This window comes from Gopherus flavomarginatus, chromosome 7 (assembly GCF_025201925.1).
Source record: "Gopherus flavomarginatus isolate rGopFla2 chromosome 7, rGopFla2.mat.asm, whole genome shotgun sequence".
NCBI classification, from domain to species: Eukaryota; Metazoa; Chordata; order Testudines; family Testudinidae; genus Gopherus; species Gopherus flavomarginatus.
The window spans coordinates 55,535,630-55,559,486 of record NC_066623.1 but is presented as its reverse complement, the minus strand read 5'-3'; the positions used below and the strand labels follow the sequence as shown (position 1 = coordinate 55,559,486).

The 23,857-nt window shown below is 43.4% G+C and overlaps 1 protein-coding gene across 15 annotated transcripts in view; it reads right to left on the bottom strand.

Annotated features, from left to right (window-relative positions):
- RABGAP1L (RAB GTPase activating protein 1 like) overlaps positions 1-23,857 on the bottom strand; it is a 567,720-nt gene that overhangs the window by 450,264 nt on the left and 93,599 nt on the right. For all 15 annotated transcript variants that reach the window (XM_050963018.1, XM_050963014.1, XM_050963022.1 and 12 more), the window contains one exon: positions 12,303-12,369. In XM_050963018.1, coding sequence (XP_050818975.1) covers positions 12,303-12,369 — 67 coding nt within the window. The remainder of the gene's footprint in view (positions 1-12,302; positions 12,370-23,857) is intronic.

Below are 23,857 nucleotides of genomic sequence, written 5' to 3'. Positions count from 1 at the left end.
CAGCAGAGGGGAGAAAGCATTCAGAGTGAAAACTAGGAAAACTCTCGGAGGAACTCAACATCATCCAAACTTCCAGGAGAAAGGGGAGGCAGAAATCTCTCACAGTGCAGCTGTACCGTTTGCACTTGTTTTGGTGTTCGCGGCTGGCTGATAGATTTTTATGTGCCACCATTGACGTAGATTTCTTTGAGAATTAAACCTTAACTTTAGGGGCAAATGTCAGAACAACAAAACAGCGCCCCTCCTCCCCACCACCACCACCACACATACATGAATGCACTAAAATCTCTGTTAATGTCTCCATGTTTGCACTAAAAGACAATGCCATGCAGTGTCCCTCATTTCTTAAAAAAAAATCATCATCTTGGGAGAAATAAATCTGAACACAGAGTTTTGTGTAGAGGCTATTGCCAGGTCTGTGGTTATATGAGCGTGCACACCAGACTCTTGAAGGCCTCCTCGTTTCAGAACATCCCTTCATTGCTCAGATCAAGGAGGGCCTTGCAGAATGGTCTCTCCACGGATCTTGAGGAGAGATCAGTATCTTCCATCCTACCTCAAATTTGTCAGGGTGCTGGGTAATTAATCTGAGGTGCTCATTAGAGCTGAGTGAAAAGACGGTTACTCACCTTTGTAACTGTTGTTCTTCAAGATGTGTTCCTCATATCCATTCCAATTAGGTATGCGTGCGCCGCATGCACACTCGTTGGAAGATTTTTAGCCTAGCAACACTCGGTGGGTCGGCTGGACACCCCCTGGAGTGGTGCCATTATGGTGCTGGATATATACCTCTGCCGACCCAATGGCCCTTCAGTTCCTTCTTGCCGGCTACTCTGACAGAGGGGAAGGAGGGCAGATTTGGAATGGATATGAGCAACACATCTCGAAGAATAACAGTTACAAAGGTGAGTAACCGTCTTTTCTTCTTTGAGTGCTTGCTCATATTGATTCCAATTAGGTGAATCCCAAGCCTTACCTAGGTGGTGGGGTCGGAGCGAGATGTTGCAGAATGCAAAACTGCTGAGCCAAATGCTGCATCATCTCTGGACTGTTGAACCAATGCGTAATGTGCGGCAAAGGTGTGAATCGATGACCAGGTAGCTGCCTGACATATTTCCTGGATGGGGACATGGGCCAGGAAGGCAGTAGATGAAGTTTGCGCCCGAGTAGAATGGGCGGTGAGGTGGCTAGCCGGAACGTGAGCCAATTCATAGCATGTGCGGATGCAGGATGTAAGGCAAGATGAAATCCGTTGGGAAGAGACCAGTAGGCCTTTCATCCGGTCTGCGACAGCTACAAAGAGCTGAGGTGACCTTCGGAAGGGTTTGGTTCTCTCAATATAAAAGGCGAGAGCCCTGCGGACGTCCAGGGTGTGTAGCTGTTGTTCCCGAAGCGATGGGTGCGGCTTCACGAAGAAGACAACTGGGAGGAAGATGTCTTGATTGACATGAAAGGCGGACACCACCTTAGGGAGGAAAGAGGGGTGTGGTCGCAGCTGTACCTTGTCCTTATGGAATACCAAGTACAGGGGGGTCAGCTGTCAAAGCCTGAAGCTCAGATACTCGTCTCGCCGAAGTAACAGCGACGAGGAAGGCTGTCTTCCAGGAAAGGTACAGCAGCGAGCAGGTAGCCAGTGGTTCGAAAGGAGCACCCATAAGCTTGGCTAGCACCAGGTTTAGATCCCAGGTAGGGGTCTGGGGTCTAACTGGAGGATATAAATGTTCCAATCCTTTGAGGAACCTTGAAACTACAGGGTGAGAGAAGATTGATCGGTCATTTTCCCCTGGATGGAAGGCGGAAATGGCTGCCAGATGCACCTTTATGGAAGAGACCGCTAGGCCCTGCTCTTTTAGGGACTAAAGGTAGTCCAGGACAGTGGGAACAGACACTTGTCTGGGGACTAAGTTATGCTGAGTGCAACAACAGGAGAAACGCTTCCACTTGGTGAGATATGTCATCCCAGTGGAAGGCTTCCTACTGCCCAAAAGTACCTGCTGGACTGAGGGAGCGCAACGCAGTTCAGACTGGCTCAACCACACAGCAACCATGCTGTGAGATGAAGGGACTGCAGGTCCGGATGGTGAAGCCTGCTGAAGTCCTGCGTTATGAGGTCCGGCCACAGTGGCAGGGGAATCTGGCCTGCCACTGAGAGGTCAAACAACGTGGTGTACCAGTGCTGCCTCGGCCACACTGGAGCAATCAGGATCAGGTGGGCGCTGTCCCTGCGGAGCTTGAGTAGGACGCTGTGGACAAGTGGAAACGGTGGGAAGGCATAAAGTAGGTGCCTGTTCCACAGGATCAGCAATACGTCTGAGAGGGAGCCCGGGGAGCGTCCCTGGAAGGAGCAGAACACCTGGCATTTCCTGTTCTCTCGGGAGGCAAAGAGATCTACTTGGGGAAAGCCCCACTTCCGGAAAACAGAATGGATGACATCCGGGCAAATCGACCACTCATGAGACAGGAAGGATCTGCTGAGGTGATCCACCAAAGTGTTCTAGACTCCTGGGAGAAAAGACGCTACCAATTTGATCCAGTGGGCTACGCAAAAGTTCCAAATGTGGGCGGCTTCTTGACAAAGGAGGGAGGAACGTGCTCCACCCTGCTTATTTATGTAAAACATGGCTGTTGTGTTGTCCGTGAACACTGATACACAATGGCCTTGGAGATGGTCTTGAAACACTTGGCATGCTAGATGGACTGCTCTCAGCTCCTGCACGTTGATGTGTAAGGCCAGTTCTTGGGGCGACCAGAGGCATTCAGTGCGAAGGCTCCCGAGGTGGGCACCCCAACCCAGAGATGACACGTCCGTGGTTAGGGCCATCGAGGGTTGTGGTGGGTGGAATGGCATCCCTGCACAGACTAGAGTGGGGTCTAGCCACCAGGTTAGGGAGCCCAGAACCTTCCTGGGGATAGTGAGCACCAAGTCCAGGCTGTCTCTGCGTGGTTGGTATATTGAAGTAAGCCAGGCTTGGAAGGGATGGAGGCGTAGCCTGGCGTGCTTGGTCACGAAGGTGCAGGAGGCCATGTGACCTACTAGGCTGAGGCAGGTGCGCACCGACGTTGTCGGGAAGGTTTGAAGACTTCGGATTATTGAAGCCATTGCCTGAAAACGCGACTGCGGGAGGCAGGCTCTGGCCAGATTGGAGTCCAGAACCACTCCAATGAAGTCTATTCTCTGCGTGGGTGAGAGAGTAGACTTTTCTGTGTTGATCATGAGGCCTAGGCTCCCGAAGAGATCTCTGATGATGCACAGGTGCTGTGATACTTGCCACTGGGAAGTCCCTCGAATGAGCCAATCGTCGAGATACGGGTAGACGTGTACTCGACGACGACGGAGGGAGGCGGCGACTACAGCCATGCATTTTGTGAAGACACGCGGAGCTGTAGAAGGCCAAATGGAAGTACAGTGAACTGAAAGTGTTGGTGGTTGACCACAAAACGGAGATACCGTCTGTGTGGTGGATAAATTGCGATGTGGAAATACGCGTCCTTCATATCGAGGGCGGCATACCAGTCTCCTGGATCCAGGGATACCATGCGGAACTTCAGCTTTATCACGAATTTGTTGAGTTCTCGCAGGTCTAGGATCAGACGTTGACCTCCCTTTGCCTTGGGGATTAAGAAGTAGCGGGAATAAAACCCCTTGCCTCTTATGTCCTTTGGCACCTCCTCTATGGCTCCCATGGCTAGGAGCAACTGGACCTCTTGTAAGAGGAATTGCTCGTGAGAGGGGTCCCTGAAGAGGGCCGGGTAGGGAGGGTGGGAAGGTGGGGTTGAAGCAAACTGGAGGTGGTATCCCCCTTCCACTGTGCGCAGGACCCAACGATCTGAAGTTAGCAAGGACCAGGCAGGGAGGAATTGGGAGAAGTGGTTGAAAAAGGGAGGAGAAGGATCCGGTAGGGTAACAGGTGGGCTCTCCTCAGGCGTCCCATCAAAAGTTCTGCTTGGGCCCCACTAGTGGTTTAGAGGGCGCCTGATTTTGAGCTCCTTGAGGGCCAGACTGTCTCTGACGATTCCCCGTCATGCCTTCTGGCAATGTCCTGACACGGCCTAGGCTGGGCATAAGGACAGTGTAGCTGAGGCCGGAAGGTCCTGCGTTGGGTCACTGACGTATGCAAAACCAGCGAGCGCATTATAACGTGATTTTCCTTCAGACTTTGCAACCTGGGGTCAGTCTTGTCTGAGAAAAGGCCCTGGCCTTCGAAGGGTAAATCCTGAAGAGTTTGTTGCAATTCAGGGGGAAGGCCTGATACCTGGAGCCAGGAGATACGCCTCATCGTCACTCCTGACCCCAGAGTTCTGGCTGCAGAGTCCGCTGCATCCAGAGAGGCCTGGAGGGAGATTCTCGCTATCTTTTTACCCTCCTCAAGTAGGTCCGTGAATTCTTGATGGGACACCTGGGGAAGAAGCTCCGTAAACTTCCCCAAGGACACCCAAGTGTTAAAGTTATACCTACTTAGGAGGGCTTGTTGGTTTGCCACCCTAAGTTGGAGGCCCCCGGATGAGTATATTTTGCGGTCCAGAAGTTCCATGCACCTAGCCTCCTTTGACTTAGGAGCCGGGTTTTGTTGGCCATGACGCTCTCATTTGTTCGCTGGGTGGACAACCAGAGAGGAAGGAGGTAGGTGAGTGTAGAGATATTCATACCCCTTTGAGGGGACCATATATTTCCTCTCTACTCCCCTTGCTGTAGGTGGAATTGAAGCTGGAGATTGTCAAATGGTGTTCGCATTAGCCTGTATGGTGCGGATGAATGGAAGGTGACTCTAGTAGGTGCATCAGCCAATAGGATGTCCATGACCGGGTCTTCTATTTCAGGGACCTCCTCCACCTGCAAGTTCATATTCTGAGCCACTCGCCTCAAAAGGTCCTGATGGGCCCTGAGGTCAATTGGTGGAAGGCCTGAGGAGGATGTCCCCACCACCACCTCATCAGGCGAGGAGGAGGAGGAGAGGCCCAGGACCAAAGGGTCCTGTGGTGGCTCCTGTACTTGAGGGGCATCATCTGCATCCGGTGGAACCTCAGCAACTGCAGATGGAATTGGAGCCTCATCCGTGCCCGTGAGGGGATGGGTGGGAGGGGCGGCTTAATGTCGCCTCTGATACCCGGTGTTCTGACGGGGCTGACCGTTGAGCCACTGACGGTGCACCTTGGCTTTGGTGGTATGCCCACAGTGTCCAGAAGGACCAGTGATGAGGCCCATGCTCGTGGCTCTGTCTCTCTGGGAATATATGGCTGGGGACGTCAAGAGTCACACTCCTGATGATAGGATGCGCTACCAGCCTGCGATGACAGCGATGTGTGTCTGGAAGGCCACGGCGGTGCCGATAGGCCCTGGGAAGGCACCACTGTTCTCGACGCTCAGGCATGGGGTGGTGCCAGGGAGCAGTACCGGGAGCTATAACGGCACCGCAAGCAAGACCGGGACCTTCTACTGTATCGGTGCCAGGAGGTCGACCAAGATCTCCAGTCCCTTCGTCTGGAGCAACTGAGGGATACATGGTGCCGAGATCGGTGCCGTGAGCCGGATCAGTACCAGGAGTATCTGTCCGGTGAACGAGATGTCGAAGGGTGCCGCGCGTGCGACTGGTACAGCGATGAACAGCGGTGCCGGGACTGCGAGCGGTGCCGGGAGCGGGAACGGCACAATCAAGAGCATCTGCGAGACCAGGATCTTGAACAACGTCTCTCTGGTGGACCAACGGAAGGAGGTCTTACCATGGCCAGCTTGCAGATGGATTGTATGACCCACACCGGCAGTGCCGGGGATCGAGGCCGTGTTGATTCCGTCATTGCGATGAGCTCCCTTGCCGTGGAGAAGGTCTCCGGCGTAGAAGGGAGGGCAAGCTCAACCACAGCATGAGTCGGGGAGCTGTTAGGCACCAGACTCGACAGCCCTTGTGGGACCGGAATCAACTGTGCCGAGCTTGACGGCGGCGCAATCTGCGGTGCCACAGTTGACGGTGCCACAGCAGATGACGGTGCTGGATGAACCGTCTTGGAAGAGAGCTCCTTCCGTGGAGCAGAAGTTGAAGCACTATGTTGCTTCCCGAGTCTCGGGGACAGGGAGCAGTGCCGAGCAGATGTTAGTGCCGGTAAGGGTCAGTGCCAGGACTCTTTCTCGGTACCAGAGTGGTCCGGGGCCGAAGGGGTCTGTTAGGCACTCAGTGCTGACACTGCAGGACTAAGTGCCGACTCCATGAGGAGCTGTTTCAATTGAAAGTCTTGCTCCTTCTTCGTCCTTGGTTTAAACGACTTGCAGATGAGGCACTTATCAGCAAGGTGGGATTCCCCTAGGCACTTGAGGCAGGAGTCGTGGGGATCCCCTATTGGCATCGGCTTTTGGCATGCCGAACACGGTTTGAATCCTGGTGCTTTGGGCATGGGCCCGCACCAGGGTGGAGGAAAGGGGCTAATCCCCGATCCCCCCTTAAACTATATACACTAACTATAAAGACAACAACTCATACTAACTACAACTACAAGAACTCGAACTATACACACAGTAACAGCAAAGAACTACGAGTAGCTAGGGATGTGGAGATCAGCAAAGCCGAGCCCCACAGTTCCAACGACCGTCAAGGGCGGTAAGAAGAAACTGAAGGGTTATTGGGTCGGCAGTGGGTATATATCCAGCGTCATAACGGCACCACTCCAGGGGGCGCCCAGCTGATCCACCGAGTGTTGCTAGGGTAAAAATCTTCCGACGAGCATGCACACGGCGTGCGCACACCTAATTGGAATCAATATGAGCAAGCACTCGAAAAATAGTTTATTCACGGAAAAACAAAACTTTCGGGCAAACTGAAAGTATCTGCAAAGTCACTTTGAGTCTGCCAAATAATTTCAACCAAACAGAACATTTCCAAAACATTCTGAATTTTTCCAATCAAAATGGTTTGGTTTGACATTGTCAAAACCTTTCGATTTATCAGGCTAGTGGTGGTGCCTTTTTTATAACCCACTGCTGAAGAGTCTCCTGGAATATACGAAACCTAGGTTCAATTTCTCCCTCTGCCCATTGTGGAGCAGGGACTTGAACTTGGGTCTCCCGCATCCTGGGCGGGTGCCTTAAAAAGTTGGTTATAGAATCATTCTCACATACTTTCCCTAGCCCAATGACTATTCATTGCAGTCATGAATGACTAAAAATTGACAGTATGAACAACAATGGAGAGAGCGAGAGACTCCCATGGGACTATTCCACAGCCCCATGGCTAGGGCACTCTCCTGCAATGTGAAAGACTCAAGTTGAAATTCCCTCTCCCACTTCAGGGGGAATTGAACCCTGGTCTGCTACATCCTGGGAGACTATCCTAATCAGTGGACTAAAAGTTATAAGGAGGAAATGAGCACTCCCTCACCCCCACCGATTTTGTGAATCAAGTCTTCCTCTGTTTATGTCAAAATATAAGAATTGAAATGAAAGACATTGAGTTGGGTTGAACAAAATGTTTGACTTGATTGAGCTTGAATTTTTTTCTGATTTTTTTTAATTCACTGCAAATTTTTTTAAAAAATTGTTTTCACTTGAACCTGAACCAAAACATGTTTTTTTGGAATAGCCAGAGAATTGAAAAATCCATGATTCACCCAGTTCTAGTGCTGAACTTTCCAAATAAACAGAAAAAGCACTCTTCAGAATATTTGATATACTTAAGGAAAAAATTAAGATTATGTGATGCAGTAGTTTAATGCAATGAGTTTTATTTCTGGAGACCTGGATTCAAATCCTAGTTAAGATGACATATTAAACTATGTTTTATAGACCTGCTTCAGTAGACATTTGTCAGCATTACAAAACAACCAAAGTTTACTACAGTTTGTTTTTCCATTTCCTAATCAAAGGATAGAACTGGAAAAGCAGATGTGTTCATGTCACTACTGAGAGGCACTAGCAGAGATATGTAGATAACTGGAGAAGACTGAGGGGGGTACAGTATAAGTAATCAAATATGTAAAAGGTTGTTATAAAAAAGGATGGTGGTAAATTGGGAATAGTTTAGGTATATTTAATTGCACCTCAGCACAGGGCAATGGACTGGATGATCTCCTGAGGTCCCTTCTGGCCCTACAAATTTCTGTGATTCTGTAAGTGTGCCCACTATTTGCATACTCTGTGTTTGGCTCAAGCTAGTATCATTTAGTCCCTTGCTGTCATCAGTGTGACTTTTTTTTTTTTTTTTTAAGTCAAACAAACAAATGGTTGTAGCAGGAACCTCATTAGGAAAAAAACATTCTGCAGCAGGCCAGGAAGAAAAATCCTTTAAAGTGACTGAAGGTTTTGAATGTCAGTGAAGACAACAGGTGGTAGAGATCACATCAGGGTGCATTACTCTGAATTTTCACAGGGAGTAAAATATATCCTCAACATCTGAGCCAAAGCCAACCGCCTGAGATGTGCCAACATTCTGAAGTCTTTCACTGCACTGATGTGTCTTTTTGACTTGCTGGTATGGGACAACATAGAATGCTTTGAAGATGTCAAAGTATCACTGGAAATTTTCAACTTGAGCCAACTCTCATTTGAGGAATATTACTTTTCCCATGAAAAAGAAAAGGAATGTCTTCCTTGCTCCTAAAAATTACTTTACCATGAAGTCTTCAGGAATTATCTTTCACACTTTGGAAAAAGAGGGATATTTAGTCAGGATCTAAGATTCTTGCTCCTTGACTGCTAGGGGAACATCATAAAACAATGTAATGCCATCAACATTCATTGCTTGCTATGAAACATACCAGGATCAACTTGTCCTGAGCAAACATTTTCTCACCTTACATAAGAAACCGGAGGGACATAAAAGGACCAGAAGTAAATCAAGGTTATTGTACTGATGCGCAACACTTTACCAGTTCAAGTTAAGCACTTCTCGAAGATGTTGAGATTTCAATATTGTAGAACACTAATCAAAACTCAAAAAATTAAAATATTACAGAAACTATTAACTTGTATTTAACTTATAAACCACTCGCTATGGAGTGTACAATAGAAAAGTTAAGCTGAAAAAGGTCAAATAGTAGTTAAGAGTAATGGCCAAAATTTTAAGTTGTAATGAAGCAAATGAGGGGCTGAATGTTTCTAAGCATCCAGAAAAAGTCAGATCACTTATTTAGATGTCCAATTATGAATGTAGGTACCTGATTTTAATTACCCATACTTAAAAATTTTGGCTTATATGCCTCACATAATACTCAAAGTCCAGTTACTTCTAACAGTTAAGTGTCAGCTCACCAAGCAAACTCCTCCACTGTTAAAAGCAACTGATGGCTACAGGCTGAGACATCCTAATATAGTGAAACCTGAACAAAAGGATAACCTTCAATGGGCAACTTTCTGTCTTACTACTTTCGACAATGTACATATGGTTTCTAGTACCCTTTTCCTCAATGTTTAGTTAAAATCCAAGGGCAAAATTTAGCCCTTCTTATAAATGGATACAATTCCACTTACTTCAGTGGGACTGGGTCTGCTTATGGCAGGACCGATTTTGGCTGAGAAGCTCAGTGAATATTTTTTAGTGCTCATTTTGGCCATCAATTAAGTTAAGATATAACTAGATCTCGGGCTGTTGCTTGGACAGCCTAGACAGAGGCTACCAAATGAGTTATGTACCTCCATGATGTTCCGTCCTGAACCAAATCGGATATGTTACAAGACAGTGTGACAGACATGGCAATTGCCTATGATTTCTTTGGGAGAGCTTACCGTATTAAGTTTATGTATCATTGTGGGCCAGTGACTGTATGGGGGAGGATAATCAGAGACATTCATGAAATAAGAACAGTGTGGGGTGATCAAGCAAATTCAGTCAAGGTGTAACACCTCCAGAGATATACCACCCCCTAAGGAGGCCCAACTACACTAGTTCAAACTGGATATTTTAGAGGTCAACAGACAAAAATAATTTTTGGATAAATAGCCTAAGTTTAAACTGAGTCAAGACCTTCCTTCTGATCGAGCAAACAGACAGGATTTTCTGTCCAAAGGCAGGGCCTCAATTTTTAGGGAATGGTTGGAAGGACTGACACCGATCAGAGCTCTTGTGGAGATGGGAGAAAGTGATCTCTGATAAGCTTATTAGCATGTTTGTCAGTTCCTTTTTTCTTTTAAATATATGTTTCCTTGATAATCTTTTACAAGATTATAAGAAAAAATGTGCTTGCTTAGAAAAAGCTGTGTTGCAACTTAAACTATGGGCAATTTATACTGTTTATAGCCTCTGATGAGAAAAGCAAAGTGCAGACATGGGCCTGTTTAGTCAGTCTGCCTTGCTGGGGGAACTCTGCAGCCTGGGAAAACCCCAGTCAAGAGGGAGAGAGAAGCAGATCTCCACTCAAAATAGGTGATGGCTGGGGAGCCAGAAGCATGAGGTCCTTGATGGACCACAAGAAGGGAATACAAGTGCAGTTGCCCTGAAATGGGACAGTTAGAACAACTTTAAGGGACATGTGTCTGTTGATACCTTCCAGCCATCGTGTTTTAGGTTTCTGGGTGGTCTTTTCCGTTCTGCTTTCACTAGGTCAAAAGTTAAAGATGACTTTCACAGGGAAGTTGGTAGTATTTTTGTGTGTCCCATGTGTACCTCAGTTTCCCCTCCATCGTGCACTGATACCCAACCAGGGTAAAAGGATTAAATTTGCTCTCCAGGCAGACTAAGACACAGGTCTGTGTTACCTCACTGTATAAGTGGAATGAAAAATTCTTAAGGATTACGGAATTGGTGGAAATCAATCCAAATCAACAAGAGGGCTGGAGAGACAATGCAAGCTCCAATGACTCTTGGATTTCCAGCCTCTCAGCAGAAAAGTTGAGCAAAGACCCCAGCTGAAGAACAAAAGACAGACACTGATGTTGAGGGGATGGTTTCCAGAGGTAGCTAGGAGCTCTCTCACTTGGGAACTGACTAACGAACGAACAGAGAGAGAACACATGCGCACAAGCACAAGTTTGATAATGGAGTTTCTATAGCTTGGCTGGGGCTCTGGGCTGACTAGAATGCACTATGTTTTAACCTTAATTTTTCTATGCTAACCTAAGGACTTCTTATGCTGTGGTCCACTTGACTAAAATGCCAGTGTTTTGATGCCACTACAAATACTGGGTGAGGTGCATTAGTCCCTGAAGAGTGGACAAGTCTCTACCAGGAATCAACCTCAGCTGGACTCACTGAACAGAGCTCACAATGTGAAGCCCCAGAGTTTTAGTCTCAGAAGGTAGTGAGGCATCTGTGGCCTACCCTGAAGGAAGAGAGAGACCCCTTGGGGTCAGGCACATCGGAAGATTTCCTTCAAAAAATTGTTCTAAAGTTGGGGGTGTAGCCACGATCCTGTAGATCTGGGACAGTGGTGGGCCTGCGGGGATCGAAGAGTACTATGCCATTGGCAAAACTGATGTCAGTGAGGTTATCATCATCCATGTGTATCCCTAAATATATTTACTTACTGTTTGTTCAAGTACATATTCTGACCACATTAAGAGTTCTGGAGTGGCAAGATATCCTTGCTGAACATCTGCTCTAATTCAGAGGAAGGCAGTTTGCTTCTCATTTACAAGAATGCAGCTTGAAGAGTCATCATAAAAGAGATGGAACACTATACAAAACTTATCAGAGATTAACATTTGACTTACTGAACATACAATCTGAATACACAATATATGTTACTTCTAATATAGGTTTCTAGAAATTTGAGAGTATATCTAGTGCATATGCCTAAGACCAAATAATTTGAAAATAAGAAGGAACAAAGGAGGGATTCTTTAAACTGCAGTGTCAGTCATGTATGATAGATTAATGTCATGCTTTAAATAAGTGACAACAAAACTCTTGAAGATGTAAATTATCAGAATTTTGCTAAATTTAGTAATCAAGTCAGACAAACATAGAAAGCTCTACTTTTATTTGCTAATTTGAGTGACCATTTTCTTTAAGCATAGATCGTTTTTAATCCCATAAAGGGACACTCTCAAGGTTGACATTTGAATAATTTTTTTAAAATTTTTCTTATCTTTGTATGGGAAATCCATTTAATTCTTTTAGATATGCTTTCTTCCCCAGGATAACAATGTTTCATATGTTTGTATTTAATAAAACAAAATTCATGAACAGCTCTACAATAATAAATCAATATATGCATATAATGGAAGAAACATTTTGGTAAAGGACCAAATTTCAGCTTCAAGTTTCAAAGCTGGAATTTTAAAAGACTGAATTACAATGGGCACCCTGACAGTGTCCTTTTTTTAAAAAGGAACATAAAACTGCACCCCATAACACTAATTTGTTAGACAAGATGATTATTACCATATCAAGTAAATGCATGTCACTGTTCTTCACATTTCGACCTGGGCTTAACAGCATCCCAAAGCATCTGCAAAAGGTTTTTAAAAATTGAAGACATTAGAAAGTCATTGAAAAGTACAGCAATATCTTCTTGAGTGTGCACACAACACAGATTACCCACTATTTTCCCTTTAAGTAGAATCATTTTACAATAAATTACTGCTGGTGCTATGTTATCTCACACATTCAGAAAACGCCACCACATATACTAGACATGGCCAAGAAATGGTCTACTGAAAAGATAAAGGCAAAATCAAGTATTAATTTCTGTTATGAACAGCCAACCTTTCTGGAACAAGTACAAAGTTTAAAATATACAAGTACAAAGTTAAAATAGTTCAGATACACAGGAAGTATTTGAGACTGAACACGGTATTCAATATTTCACCACATCAAGGAAAATAAATATATATATCAAAATTGACCTACTTCTATATAGAAGGACTAAATACTATTTCTAATGTTCCTTTCTACCATTTACAACACAGTATCAGCATTCCTTAAAAATGAAAAGGCTTTTCTGTTCATTCCCTATTTTAGCATCATGTTCATTGCTAACCCTACATTTTAATGATAAAGGAGAAAAAACACTGAGGTTGCTTTATTTTTTTGTACTTCTTTATGGATACATCAAATGAGCTGATGGATTTTGTTCAAATTTGAGCAATTGATATGGGAAAGGATTAAATTATAAAATAAATATAGCTCTAAAACAAGGGTGGGTAAGCTTTTTGGCCAGAGGGCCACATTTGGGTAGGGAAATTGCATGCAGGGCCATGAATGTAGGGCTGAGCCAGCAGGTTGGGGTGCGGAAGAGAGTGTGGGGTGTGGCACAGTGTGCAAGAAGGGGGGCAGGAGGGCTGCGGGTTGTACGAGGGGGCTCAGGGCAGGGGGTAGGGGTGCAGGAAGGGGTTGAGGTGCAGGCTTCAGCCTGGTGCCACTTACCTAGAGCAGCATCAGGGTGACAATGGTGTGCACTGAGGCCAGTGCCTGTCCTCGCCCCGCGTTGGTGCTGCATCATTCCTGGAAGTGACTGGCACCACATCCCTGCAGCCCCTGGGGGAGAAGGGGCAGAGGGCTCTGCCCACTGCCCTCGCCTGTAGGTACCTCCGCCGAAGCTTCCAGTGATCACTGCTCCCCGTTCCCAGTCCACGGGAGCTGCAGGGAGCGGTGCCTGCAGGCGAGGGCAGCGCACAGAGCCCTCTACCTCCCCTCGCCTTCTCCAGGGGCTGCAGGGCCAGCCACTTGCGCGGGTGGCAATCCTGCAGGCTGATCCAAAGCCCTGATGGGCCAAATCCTGCCCGCGGGCCGTAGTTTGCCCACTCCTGCTCTAAACAGTACACACACACATGCACACCCACCCCGCTGACCATTTGGAAGAAAGTTTATCCTTCTTCAATGTTCAGTACTCCAGCCCCTTCAATTAAGGTGCGAGAGCTTACAAAAACACATTTATACTAGCCTCCAGAGGTTCCAACTGAGATCAGGACCCCCTTGTGTTAACTGTTTATATACACAATGAAAGAGAGCACCTTGACCTAACAAACCTGAAATCTAAACAGAGAAGACAAACAAAGGAAGTATTTACCATCCCCATTTTACAGTTGGGAAACTGAGGTACTGGAGGTATGTCTACACTGCACACTAAGCCCAGTCTCTAACTCAGGTTTCAACCCAACCTCCACTTCTGTCCACACACAAATCAATTTGACTCAGGTTAGCAAGCACTCAGGACCCAGGTCCCAAGACCCTGCTATGGAGATGGGTCAAAGTTGAGTTCCATTTTAACTCAGGTGCAAGCCCTGTCATTTTGCAGATCAAGCAGCAGACCCAAGTCAGAAAGTCTGTGTAGTGCGGTATGGACATGTTAGCAGACCTGTGAGACCCAGGTCCTGGAACTGTAAACCCAAGTTAATAATGCAATGTGGGATTCTCAAGTGCAGGCTTGGAAACACCAAGTTCACAAGCCTGGGTGCCACAGATTCTGGCTTAGTGTGCAGTGTAGACTTCTCACTTAACAGTAACTCCTCACTTAACCCACCCGCTTAACATCGTCTCGAAGTTAGGTCACTGCTCCATTAGGGAACATGCTCATTTAAAGTTGTGCAATGCTCCCTTATAACATTGTTTGGCTCCCTGCTCTGTCCACTGCTTATAGGATTCTGTGGAAGAGTGGCGACTTTACAATGGAGCATTGCACAAGTTCCTCTTCTCCACCTCCTCCCCCTCTCTCCCAGCACTTCCCCTGCCACCAAACAGTTGTTTGGTGGCGCTTAGGACTTTCTGGGAGGGAAGGAGCAGGGAAACACCATGTCTCTACTCCTCCCGCTCCCTCACAGAAAGAAGGGAGTGAGAGGGAGGTGCAGGGACGCAGTGTGCTCAAGGGAGGAGGTGGCGTGGGGGGTGGGAAGAGACGGGCATGGAATGGAGCGGGGATAGGAAGAGGTGGGCCTGGAGTATCCCCCAGCAAAGTCGACACCTGTTCTTCTGCAGGGAAGCGGACACTGCTGCTGAGCAAAGTACTTCCTAGCGTCCTTGCCTACCTCATTGTCTGCAGCATGCCTGTGTGGGGGAAGCCAGGGGCTCCTCCCCACCACAGTACAGTACTATACAGTTTATAATCCCTTTTGTCTGCCCCACAAAAAATTTCCTTGGAACCTAACACCCTGCATTTACATTAAATCTTATGGGAAAATTGGATTTGTTTAACATCGTTTCACTTAAAGTTGCATTTTTCAGGAACATAACTACAATGTGAAGTGAGGAGTTACTGTCCCATGACAGATTAAGGAGTCTACACTGAAATCCAGTCTGGTGTTTGAGCCACAAGGCTATCTTTCTACAAAAGAATAAATTAAAATACCTCTTCCTCTAAGATCCCAAAGGAGCCTCCAGCAAAAGCTGGAAAAAATAGACTTAATATGCCTCTGGGGGGGAGGGTTATTAAAGTGGAGCACTTTTTTAAACAATCTTTTCAGGCTTCCTTTATACAGGATAAGGAAACAAAGACACAAAGCCAGTTTTTAAAAAAACTATTGTAAGTCACCTGCAGACCTTCCCCTTGGAATTTGCTCCATCACATATAGAGTGGTTAGCTGTATACATATTTATAATGGACATATGTTATGCAATACTACACAGAATATTTTTTTAAGAAACTAGATCTCACAATCAAGAAAGTATCTGAGCAGTGTTATTAGTAACAGGCTGAATTATAAAAGGCATAGACAATATTTTAGTCTTTTTTTGACAGTTTTCTTTTGCACAATAGCCTAATTTTCTCTAATGGAAGAAAGGTTTGACTGTTTTACAATGAATATTTAGGTTTTACAACAAATAGGGATTATAAGGAATAGACAGTTTAGACATTTAGTATTCATAGGATACCACAAAAGCAGTCTCATAGCTTTCAAATGACTGACAGCTAACTAATTAATATTGTGGTGAGCATGGTGTGTTATGAGTAGAGATGTAATAAACAATGCAATTACATTAGCAGAGTGAATATCATTATATTAAAAACTGTTACAAACACAGGTTTTTCCACATAAGTGATTACTACCCTATTAGCCAGGTTTGTTCCTGTTCATTTTATGCATGTGATTTTCTTTTTCTGCTTCATTATAGAAATAAGACATGGTAGTAACTTATATACAAAATTATATTTTTCTCTCTTCACATTTTATTATTATACAGCATAAAAAAGATCAATAGCAGAAACACAGACTTCAAAAGGCAAGAGAGTACATAAAAGCAATAGGGTTACCAGGGAAGAGACCAGTGAAACTGAAATACAGGCACACAATTCAGAACTGCCAGTTGCCTCTTTAGGCCCCAATCCCACAACTTGTTGCATGGGGGACATCAACTATATCTGCACAAAGCTCCACTGAGGACAATGGGTTTACATGGAAGTGCGCCACTCTGCCTGCATGCAACAAGTAGTGGCACCAGGACCACCCTGAAAATAAACTGGGATCATCTTCAAATAAATACAGATTTCCACTTATACAACATGCCTTATCCATGGGTAAACCTAGTGGCTCTAACATAATATGCAGGAGATCAGAATTAAGGTAAGGTTGAGTCCTTCAATCATGAGCATCCAGCTGATGTTCTGCAACTATGACCTAATGATACTGGTCAAGATTCTAACCTCAATTACACTGGTGTGAATCAGACTCTCTGCAGAAGTGAGTGGAATTACTCTACATTTGCAACTGAGGTCAAGTCAAGCCCACTGTCTCTAGAAATGAAAGAGTATTTCAATTTTTATACAAATTCTCTGGTTAGCCTCTCTGCTAAGAGTGTTAAAATATTTGATGTGAATACATACAGAGAGAAAACCAACAACTCATTTCACTAAACAATAACCAGTCACTCTCCTCTACAGCAAGAATGAGGTCAGTGGCCCCAAATATGACAAACTATATATCACATTAACAAGATCTTGTAGCATCTAATTCCTTCTTACCATCCAAATTCTATCATTTAAATTTCTCAAAATCTATCAACATCTTTTGTACAGTGTAGACACCAAAGCTAGACCTAACATTGTAGTAAAGTTCTCATTGATGCCATACACAGGGGTATTAACACTTCCCCACATCTAAACCCACATTTGCTCTTCTAGCCACACCACTGCACTGCAAACTCATTTTCAGTTGGTTATCCACCATGACAGTCAAGCCCCTTTCTGAAACATTGCTTTCCAAAAATATAATCCCGTCCTAAAAATGTGACCCATATTCTAGATACCTAGATGCACAACCTTGCATTTAGCTGTATTAAAATGCATATTTTTCAAAAATGTGTCTCATCTGCAAATTTTACCACCAATAATATATTTTCTTCTAGACCATTAATAAAAGTAATAACTACCACGGGCCCAAGAACAGATCCCTCTGAGACCCCACTAAAAACTCTCCTTTTGTATTATAAGTCCCCATCTACAATTATTTTGAGATCAGTTAGCCAGTCTTTAATCTATTTAATGTGTACTGTACTGATTTTATAGAGTTATTTTTAATCAGTTTATGCAGTGGGAAATCACATGACTTACAGAAGTCTAAGTCTATTATATCAAAGCAGTTAGCTTTGTCAACCAAACTGGTAATCACAAAACACAATATTTAGGAACTCTATTAGAATTACTTCAAGTAAGGGGTAATACTTGGTGTTAGAAAAATCTATATTTTTTAGGAACTCCAAGGAATTTTTACTAGTAGCAGCATGAGACCTCCAGCATATGTCCACAGATTGAAATCTCCCACAATAGTGCAATTTTTCTTTCTAAATATTATAAATAGATGCTTAAAGGAGCTCTTTATCCTGTTCTCTAGTCTGATCTGGTGGTTCATAACAGATTTCCATCAGTAGCCCATCTTGTAATCTGTCAGTCAGAACCCTGATCCATCCATAAGCATTCCAGGTTCTGCACTTTTGAATTGTCAATTACTCTAAACCAGGTGAAGCTTTTTATAACATAGGTTTCTTACTGCACTTCCTGAAAGTGGTTAACAAGATACTCTTAACAAATCATCATTTAAGATTATCCAAGATCAAATGTTTTACAAATCTTGACGTTTGCATGAAACTACAAAAAAATTAAACAAATGCTTTGATGCCCCATAGCCTCCAGCTATAGAGAAATTAGAAATTAATTCTGTAGCCTCTCTATCAAAACTTGGAACATCATCTGAATGACATTAAAAAGAAGTGTGAACCTTTATAGGCAAAGCTTAAGTTAATGTTTTTGAAGTACAGAATGAAACAAGTAATTCCTAATGTTTCCCCAAGAATATGCATTTTCACTGTTTCAATAAAAAAGAAATCAGCTAAAGGCAATTTCATTTTTGTAAAGGCTAAATAATTAGGCACTAATGCAACAACTATTCTTAAATTGTCACTGGTTGCTAAGAGCTGTGAGGACTCTGAGGATCACACATGAGCCAGTCATTAATTAACCTAAAATCACTTTCATCCCCTACCCACAAGAGGAAACTATTAACACATGCAGGCTTACAGAACCCAAACTGAGCTTCATTAAATTGGAATACAGGAAGACCAAAATACACACGATCTTGGTGTAAAGAGACTTGGCTCTTTGCTGATCAGGATAATCTGCTATAGGAGAATTTGATGTATGAATTTCCACAATATATTAGCCGCATGTACCCTCCTCACCAGGAGTTTAAATTCTGATCCTTGCAAAAAGCTGAGTTTCTATCTCAAAAAGACAAGATGAGCACTAATTACCTCCTTTCCAAAACATACTGCTGAAATTCAGTAAAGTGAAGAACTCACCAGTTATGGCCAGCTATGTATCTGCAAGGCCTCATACACAACAGAAGGAGCATAATTCCTGTCAAACAAAACCTTTGTGTTGTACTCCAGATTCCAACTCTAGAGCCAAAATTCTCCATAGCTTGCTTCAAATCAAAAAGAGTATTTTTGTGAAGTCTGAGCAAAATCTGTTTAACCATTTTTGAGTTATGTGGTTATAAACAAAATATAGTTTAAATACTAAAATTAGAAATTAGCTTTACTATTTCACGATTTGGTATTTTTACACAAATATATGTATATTCCATTGAAAAACTAAGTTCTTTAGGGTTGCAAATTCAAACACTCAAAAGGTAGGGAATGCCAGATTTACAGTTGCCCATAAAACCTTAATTCTACCCTCTCGTATCCCTCCTCCACCCAGTCTGCATAATGAATAAGGCGGGGTCCTTTGGAAAAATTAGTGTGTGATTATGTAATTACAGACTATCATAATGCCCCCACTCCCAAAGCAAAGAAAGGGTTGTATAATCTCCATTCATCTATTTTAAGGCTATATTTGACATACCACTTATAGATCATTACTGGGTACAGAAATGAAGTTATATGATGACAGCAAGAGCGGATTTACAGGTGAAATTATTCTATATTCTGTTTTCAATCCTATTTTTAGTTATTTTTTTAAAAAAGCTCCCAAAGAGTAGGAATGGAATTTCAGGATACAGAAAAATCACACAATCATGTTTAAAGGTAATATTATATTTTAATTGTCTAAAGAGTTTAATTTTCATTTTATGACAAAATCTGGAAGAAAGTGAAAGATATATCTTTTTCAAGTTTTTTAAATTATTATTATTATTATTTTGTGGTGAGAATCTCTTGATTACTTCAAGGTACTTTCTCCTACTAATCACTGATTAGAATATAACACTTTCCTCAACTTTTTCACTATATAAGAGACTTGAAGGTGTATTTGCATTCTTTTGATAAGACTGCCACCTGGTGGATTTTTTTATTTTAATATTTTTAATGCTAGTATTCAGAAGGAACTTCCTAGTTATACCATAATAACCACCCCCATCACCACTGTAGTTAAGGGCAGTTAGTATTCTCATTATGAAAGAACAGCTACTTACCTTACAGGAACTGGTTCTTTCAGATGTGTTAGCCAAATTAATTCCACTTTTGGTGCATATATGCTCCACACACATGAAACTGGAATCTTTTGGCCAACAGCGCATTCCTGTGCCCTACATAGTCTCACACACACACTCTGCCCCTAATCCTCCAGTCCAAGAATATCAAGGGCATAGCAGGTACAAGCACCCTTCTGTTCCCTCACCAGTGCAGAATCCCAAAGGAGGAGGACTCCACAGTAGCAGAGAAGGAGGGTGAGTCATGGAGTCCATGCAGACAACACATCTTGAAAACTGACAGAATGTGGATTTCATTCTTGTTTACTAACAAGCAGTTATCTGTGTGCTAGGAGGTAGACAGTAGCTATTCTATTTAAACAATGACTGCAGGACAGACCTATAAAAAATGAGCATCTAATCAGGATGCTTCTTCCAAAGTACAGTGTCTTGCAAATACGTGGACCAAGCTTCATGGAGCTGCTTTACAAATTTCAGAAATAGGGACATTCTTCTAACAGGCAGCAGAGGCCCTAATGCCTGAGCTCTAGGTGGCTGTAACTTGGTTTGCTCCCAATATGTTCTCATATGCTTGGAGACCCATTTTTATAATCTCTGTGAGGATTAAGATCAGGCAATATCCTATCAGCAAAGGCTACTAGCAGTTTAGGTGTGTTCATGAATGATTCTGACCTGTTGAGGTAAAATGGCAATCCCCTGAGGTTGAGTAATGCTTGGGGAAGAAAACTGGGAGATAAATTAATTAGTTCATAGGCAACTGCTTGGCCCATGCTGAGGCCATTGTGATCATCAATCCAGCATCTTGCCTCAGCTTCCTCTAGACCCTCTGTATCATGGAGATGGTTGGAAGAAGGTATACGTGGGTCCCAGTGTCCAGGGGACAAGAAAGCCATCTGACAGAGAAAATGATCTAATTATGGGTATCCTCATTTGCAGAAGATGCTCTGAAACATTATGTCCTTGACTAATCACCTATGGTTGTCCGAGAACTGTCTACTGAAGTAACCTGCTAGCAAGTTCTCAATCCTTGGAAAACGTGGGGACCAGGAATGATAGAGTGATCAAAATACAAAATCAAGAGCCAAATGTCTTCCTGACAAAGTGGAAAGGACCTGAATCCTCCATGTCTACTGACATAATCCATAGGCAGGATGTTGTCTGTCAGCATCTGAACTGTGAATCCCTGGAGTAAAGGTAGAAATGCCATGCATGCCAGGCAGATGACTTCGAGTTCCAGGATGTTTATGTGCAGACAAGCTTCTTGAGGGGACCTTAAAGTTTGAGTTTTAAGGTGATCTAGCCAGCACCATCACCAATCTATCCAGTGAAGGTGATCTTGAATCAGGCCCACAGCTAAATCATTTGGGGTCCATATATGCTCTAGAGACAGCACCAATGCACCAAGTACTAAGGTGACTGTGCCACACAAAGGTCAGTCCACAGGTTTCATGGTGTAGATGATGAGGGTAATATTTGCTTAGGCTAACTCAAAATGTGTTGAAATGCAAGTAGGGAGCAGGATTCACATTAGCTAAAGTTAAGTTGTTAGCATGAGCAAATAGTGATATTAATAGAAGTGACAAGGCACAACCTTGGGTCATAAAGTAAATACGTTTTTGTTTTGATTGGATTTAGCAAGTGTTGTAGGAGAATTTTTGGATGTTTTGGAACATTGGTAGCCACAGAATTTGAAATGATGCAAATCGTAATTGGAATGATGTTTGATATTAATAGCCAATAAAGAAGTAGAAGATATTTGAATTTTCGGGTATGGAAGATTTAATGTGGTAGAAGAAAAACAGATATAGTACAAGGTAGGCTTAATGCTAAGGTGTTGTTATAATTTATTATAAAAGAGTATTATGCTAATTTTAGATTAGCATGCTCATCCACCATCAAGGTGTCATAAAAAAAGTCTATACACCAGTTCTTCTAATCCAGGGACTGAGCACTCCAAAATGTACTATTTATTCTTGGAATGTGAATAAAAATGTAATTCCTGTTTGCTTTAGGTAATTTTTTTAATTAAATAATGTCTTTAATTCGATCACTCATTCTCTCAGTCACAGTCCTCCACTAAATTAAATTATCTATAACCACCCTGAAGGCTCAATCCTTAAAGAGTTCAGTATGGTTTTATTCCTTACGTTTAAACTCTTAATTGGAAACACATCAAACAAGGTTACAGTTGGCACCAGGAGATATGTGTCAGGCCACCCTTTGATTGGTGAGCCAGAGACAAATCAGATACTGGTGCCTAGCAAGCTGAGACGGAAGAATCAGCAGGTGAGGGTGACTTAGGCCTGGTGGGGAGGGGGGGAGGGAATCGGTCTAAGTTCTGCAACTTCAGCTACGTGAATAACGTAGCTGAAGTTGACATACTTAGATCAACTTACTGTGGTGTCTTCACCATTGCGAACTGACTGCTGCCTCTCCCTCGTCGACTCTGCCTGCGCCTCTCGCCGAGCTGGAGTACAAGAGTCAACAGGAGAGCGCTTGGGGGTCAATTTATCGCATCTAGATTAGATGCAATAAATCAATTCCCGCTGGATCGATAGCTGCCAGCCAATCCGGCCGGTAGTGAAGACATACCCTTACACCTTAGCTCATATCTGGAGCGGTGCTCCTTCCTACCCTTCTCTGAGGTCATAGACAGCAAAATAGAGGCAGAGAACTGGGGCCTCTTGGTCAATGAAACACAGGAGCTCAGGTGGAATCTCAACCCACTGTGGCACTCATGAGGAGGAACTGACAGGAGGACTAAGGTCGAGCTACAGCCTTCCTTCTAGTGTCCACAATTGCTTGTACATAGCACTCCAGGAGGAGCAATTTTAGGTGGGCCTCTAGCTTTTTTAGTCCAATTAGAGAAGGAGAAATATATTTAACAATCACTTAGGAATAGGTCCCTCTCCTAAACAAAAGAGGACTAGGTTCATATACACTGCAAAGTACATAAATAAATAAAAACCCTGCAGCAGCGAGTCTCAAAGCCTAATTCTAACTGACACTTCAGGGCTAAAAATAGCAGTGTAGACTTTCCCACTTTGGCTGGAGCTTAGGCTCTGAAACCCAGCAAGAAGAGTGGATCTCAGAGCCTGTGGGAACATCTACACTGCTACTTTTAGCCATGTAGCACAAGCCCCACGAGCCAGAGTCACTGAGACTTGCTGCTGTGCGGGGGAGGAGGAAGCAAGCAGAACGTGTAAGGATTCTGTCTCATTGCCAAAGGTGGTAAGATGGAATGGAAGGACTGTTGGACCACTCCATTCTTTACACCTTCAGGCAAAGGAGGAGGAGTGCAAGAAAATGTAGCATGCAGGACCACCACCACCAGACACTGGATTCTTTTGGCCACCAATCTCGCACACCAAAACTGGACCAATCACACAAAAACCATCAGTTTCCAAGAAAGAGTCTTAGCACCTAAGAGCACTGTTAAATATTCTTATACAATACTTAGGCTTGCTTCTATATATTACTAATTATTAGGGTTGTCAATTAAATGCAGTTAACTTACGCGATTAACTAAAAAAAAAATTGTGATTAATCACAGTTTTAATCGCACTGTTAAACAATAGAATACCAACTGAAATTGATTAAATATTTTGGATGTTTTTCTACATTTTCATATATATTGTATTCTGTGTTGCAATTGAAATCAAAGTGTATATTATTTTTGATGACAAGTATTTGCACTGTAAAATGATAAACAAAAGAAATGGTATTTTTCATTTCACCTCGTACAAGTACTGTAGTGCAATCGCTTTGTCCTGAAAGTGCAATTTACAAATGTAGATTATATATTTTTTTTTTTACATAACTGAACTTAAAACAAAACAATATAAAACTTTAGAACCTACAACCACCATTCCAAAGGACATGCTTCCATGCTGATAACACTCATTAAAAATATAATGTGTTAATTAAATTTGTGACTGAACTTCTTGGGGGAGAACACTATGTCCCCTGCTATGTTTTACCTGCATTCTGCCATATATTTCATATTATAGCAATCTCGCATGATGACCCAGCACATGTCATTCATTCACAGCAGATTTCACAAAATGCAAAGAAGGT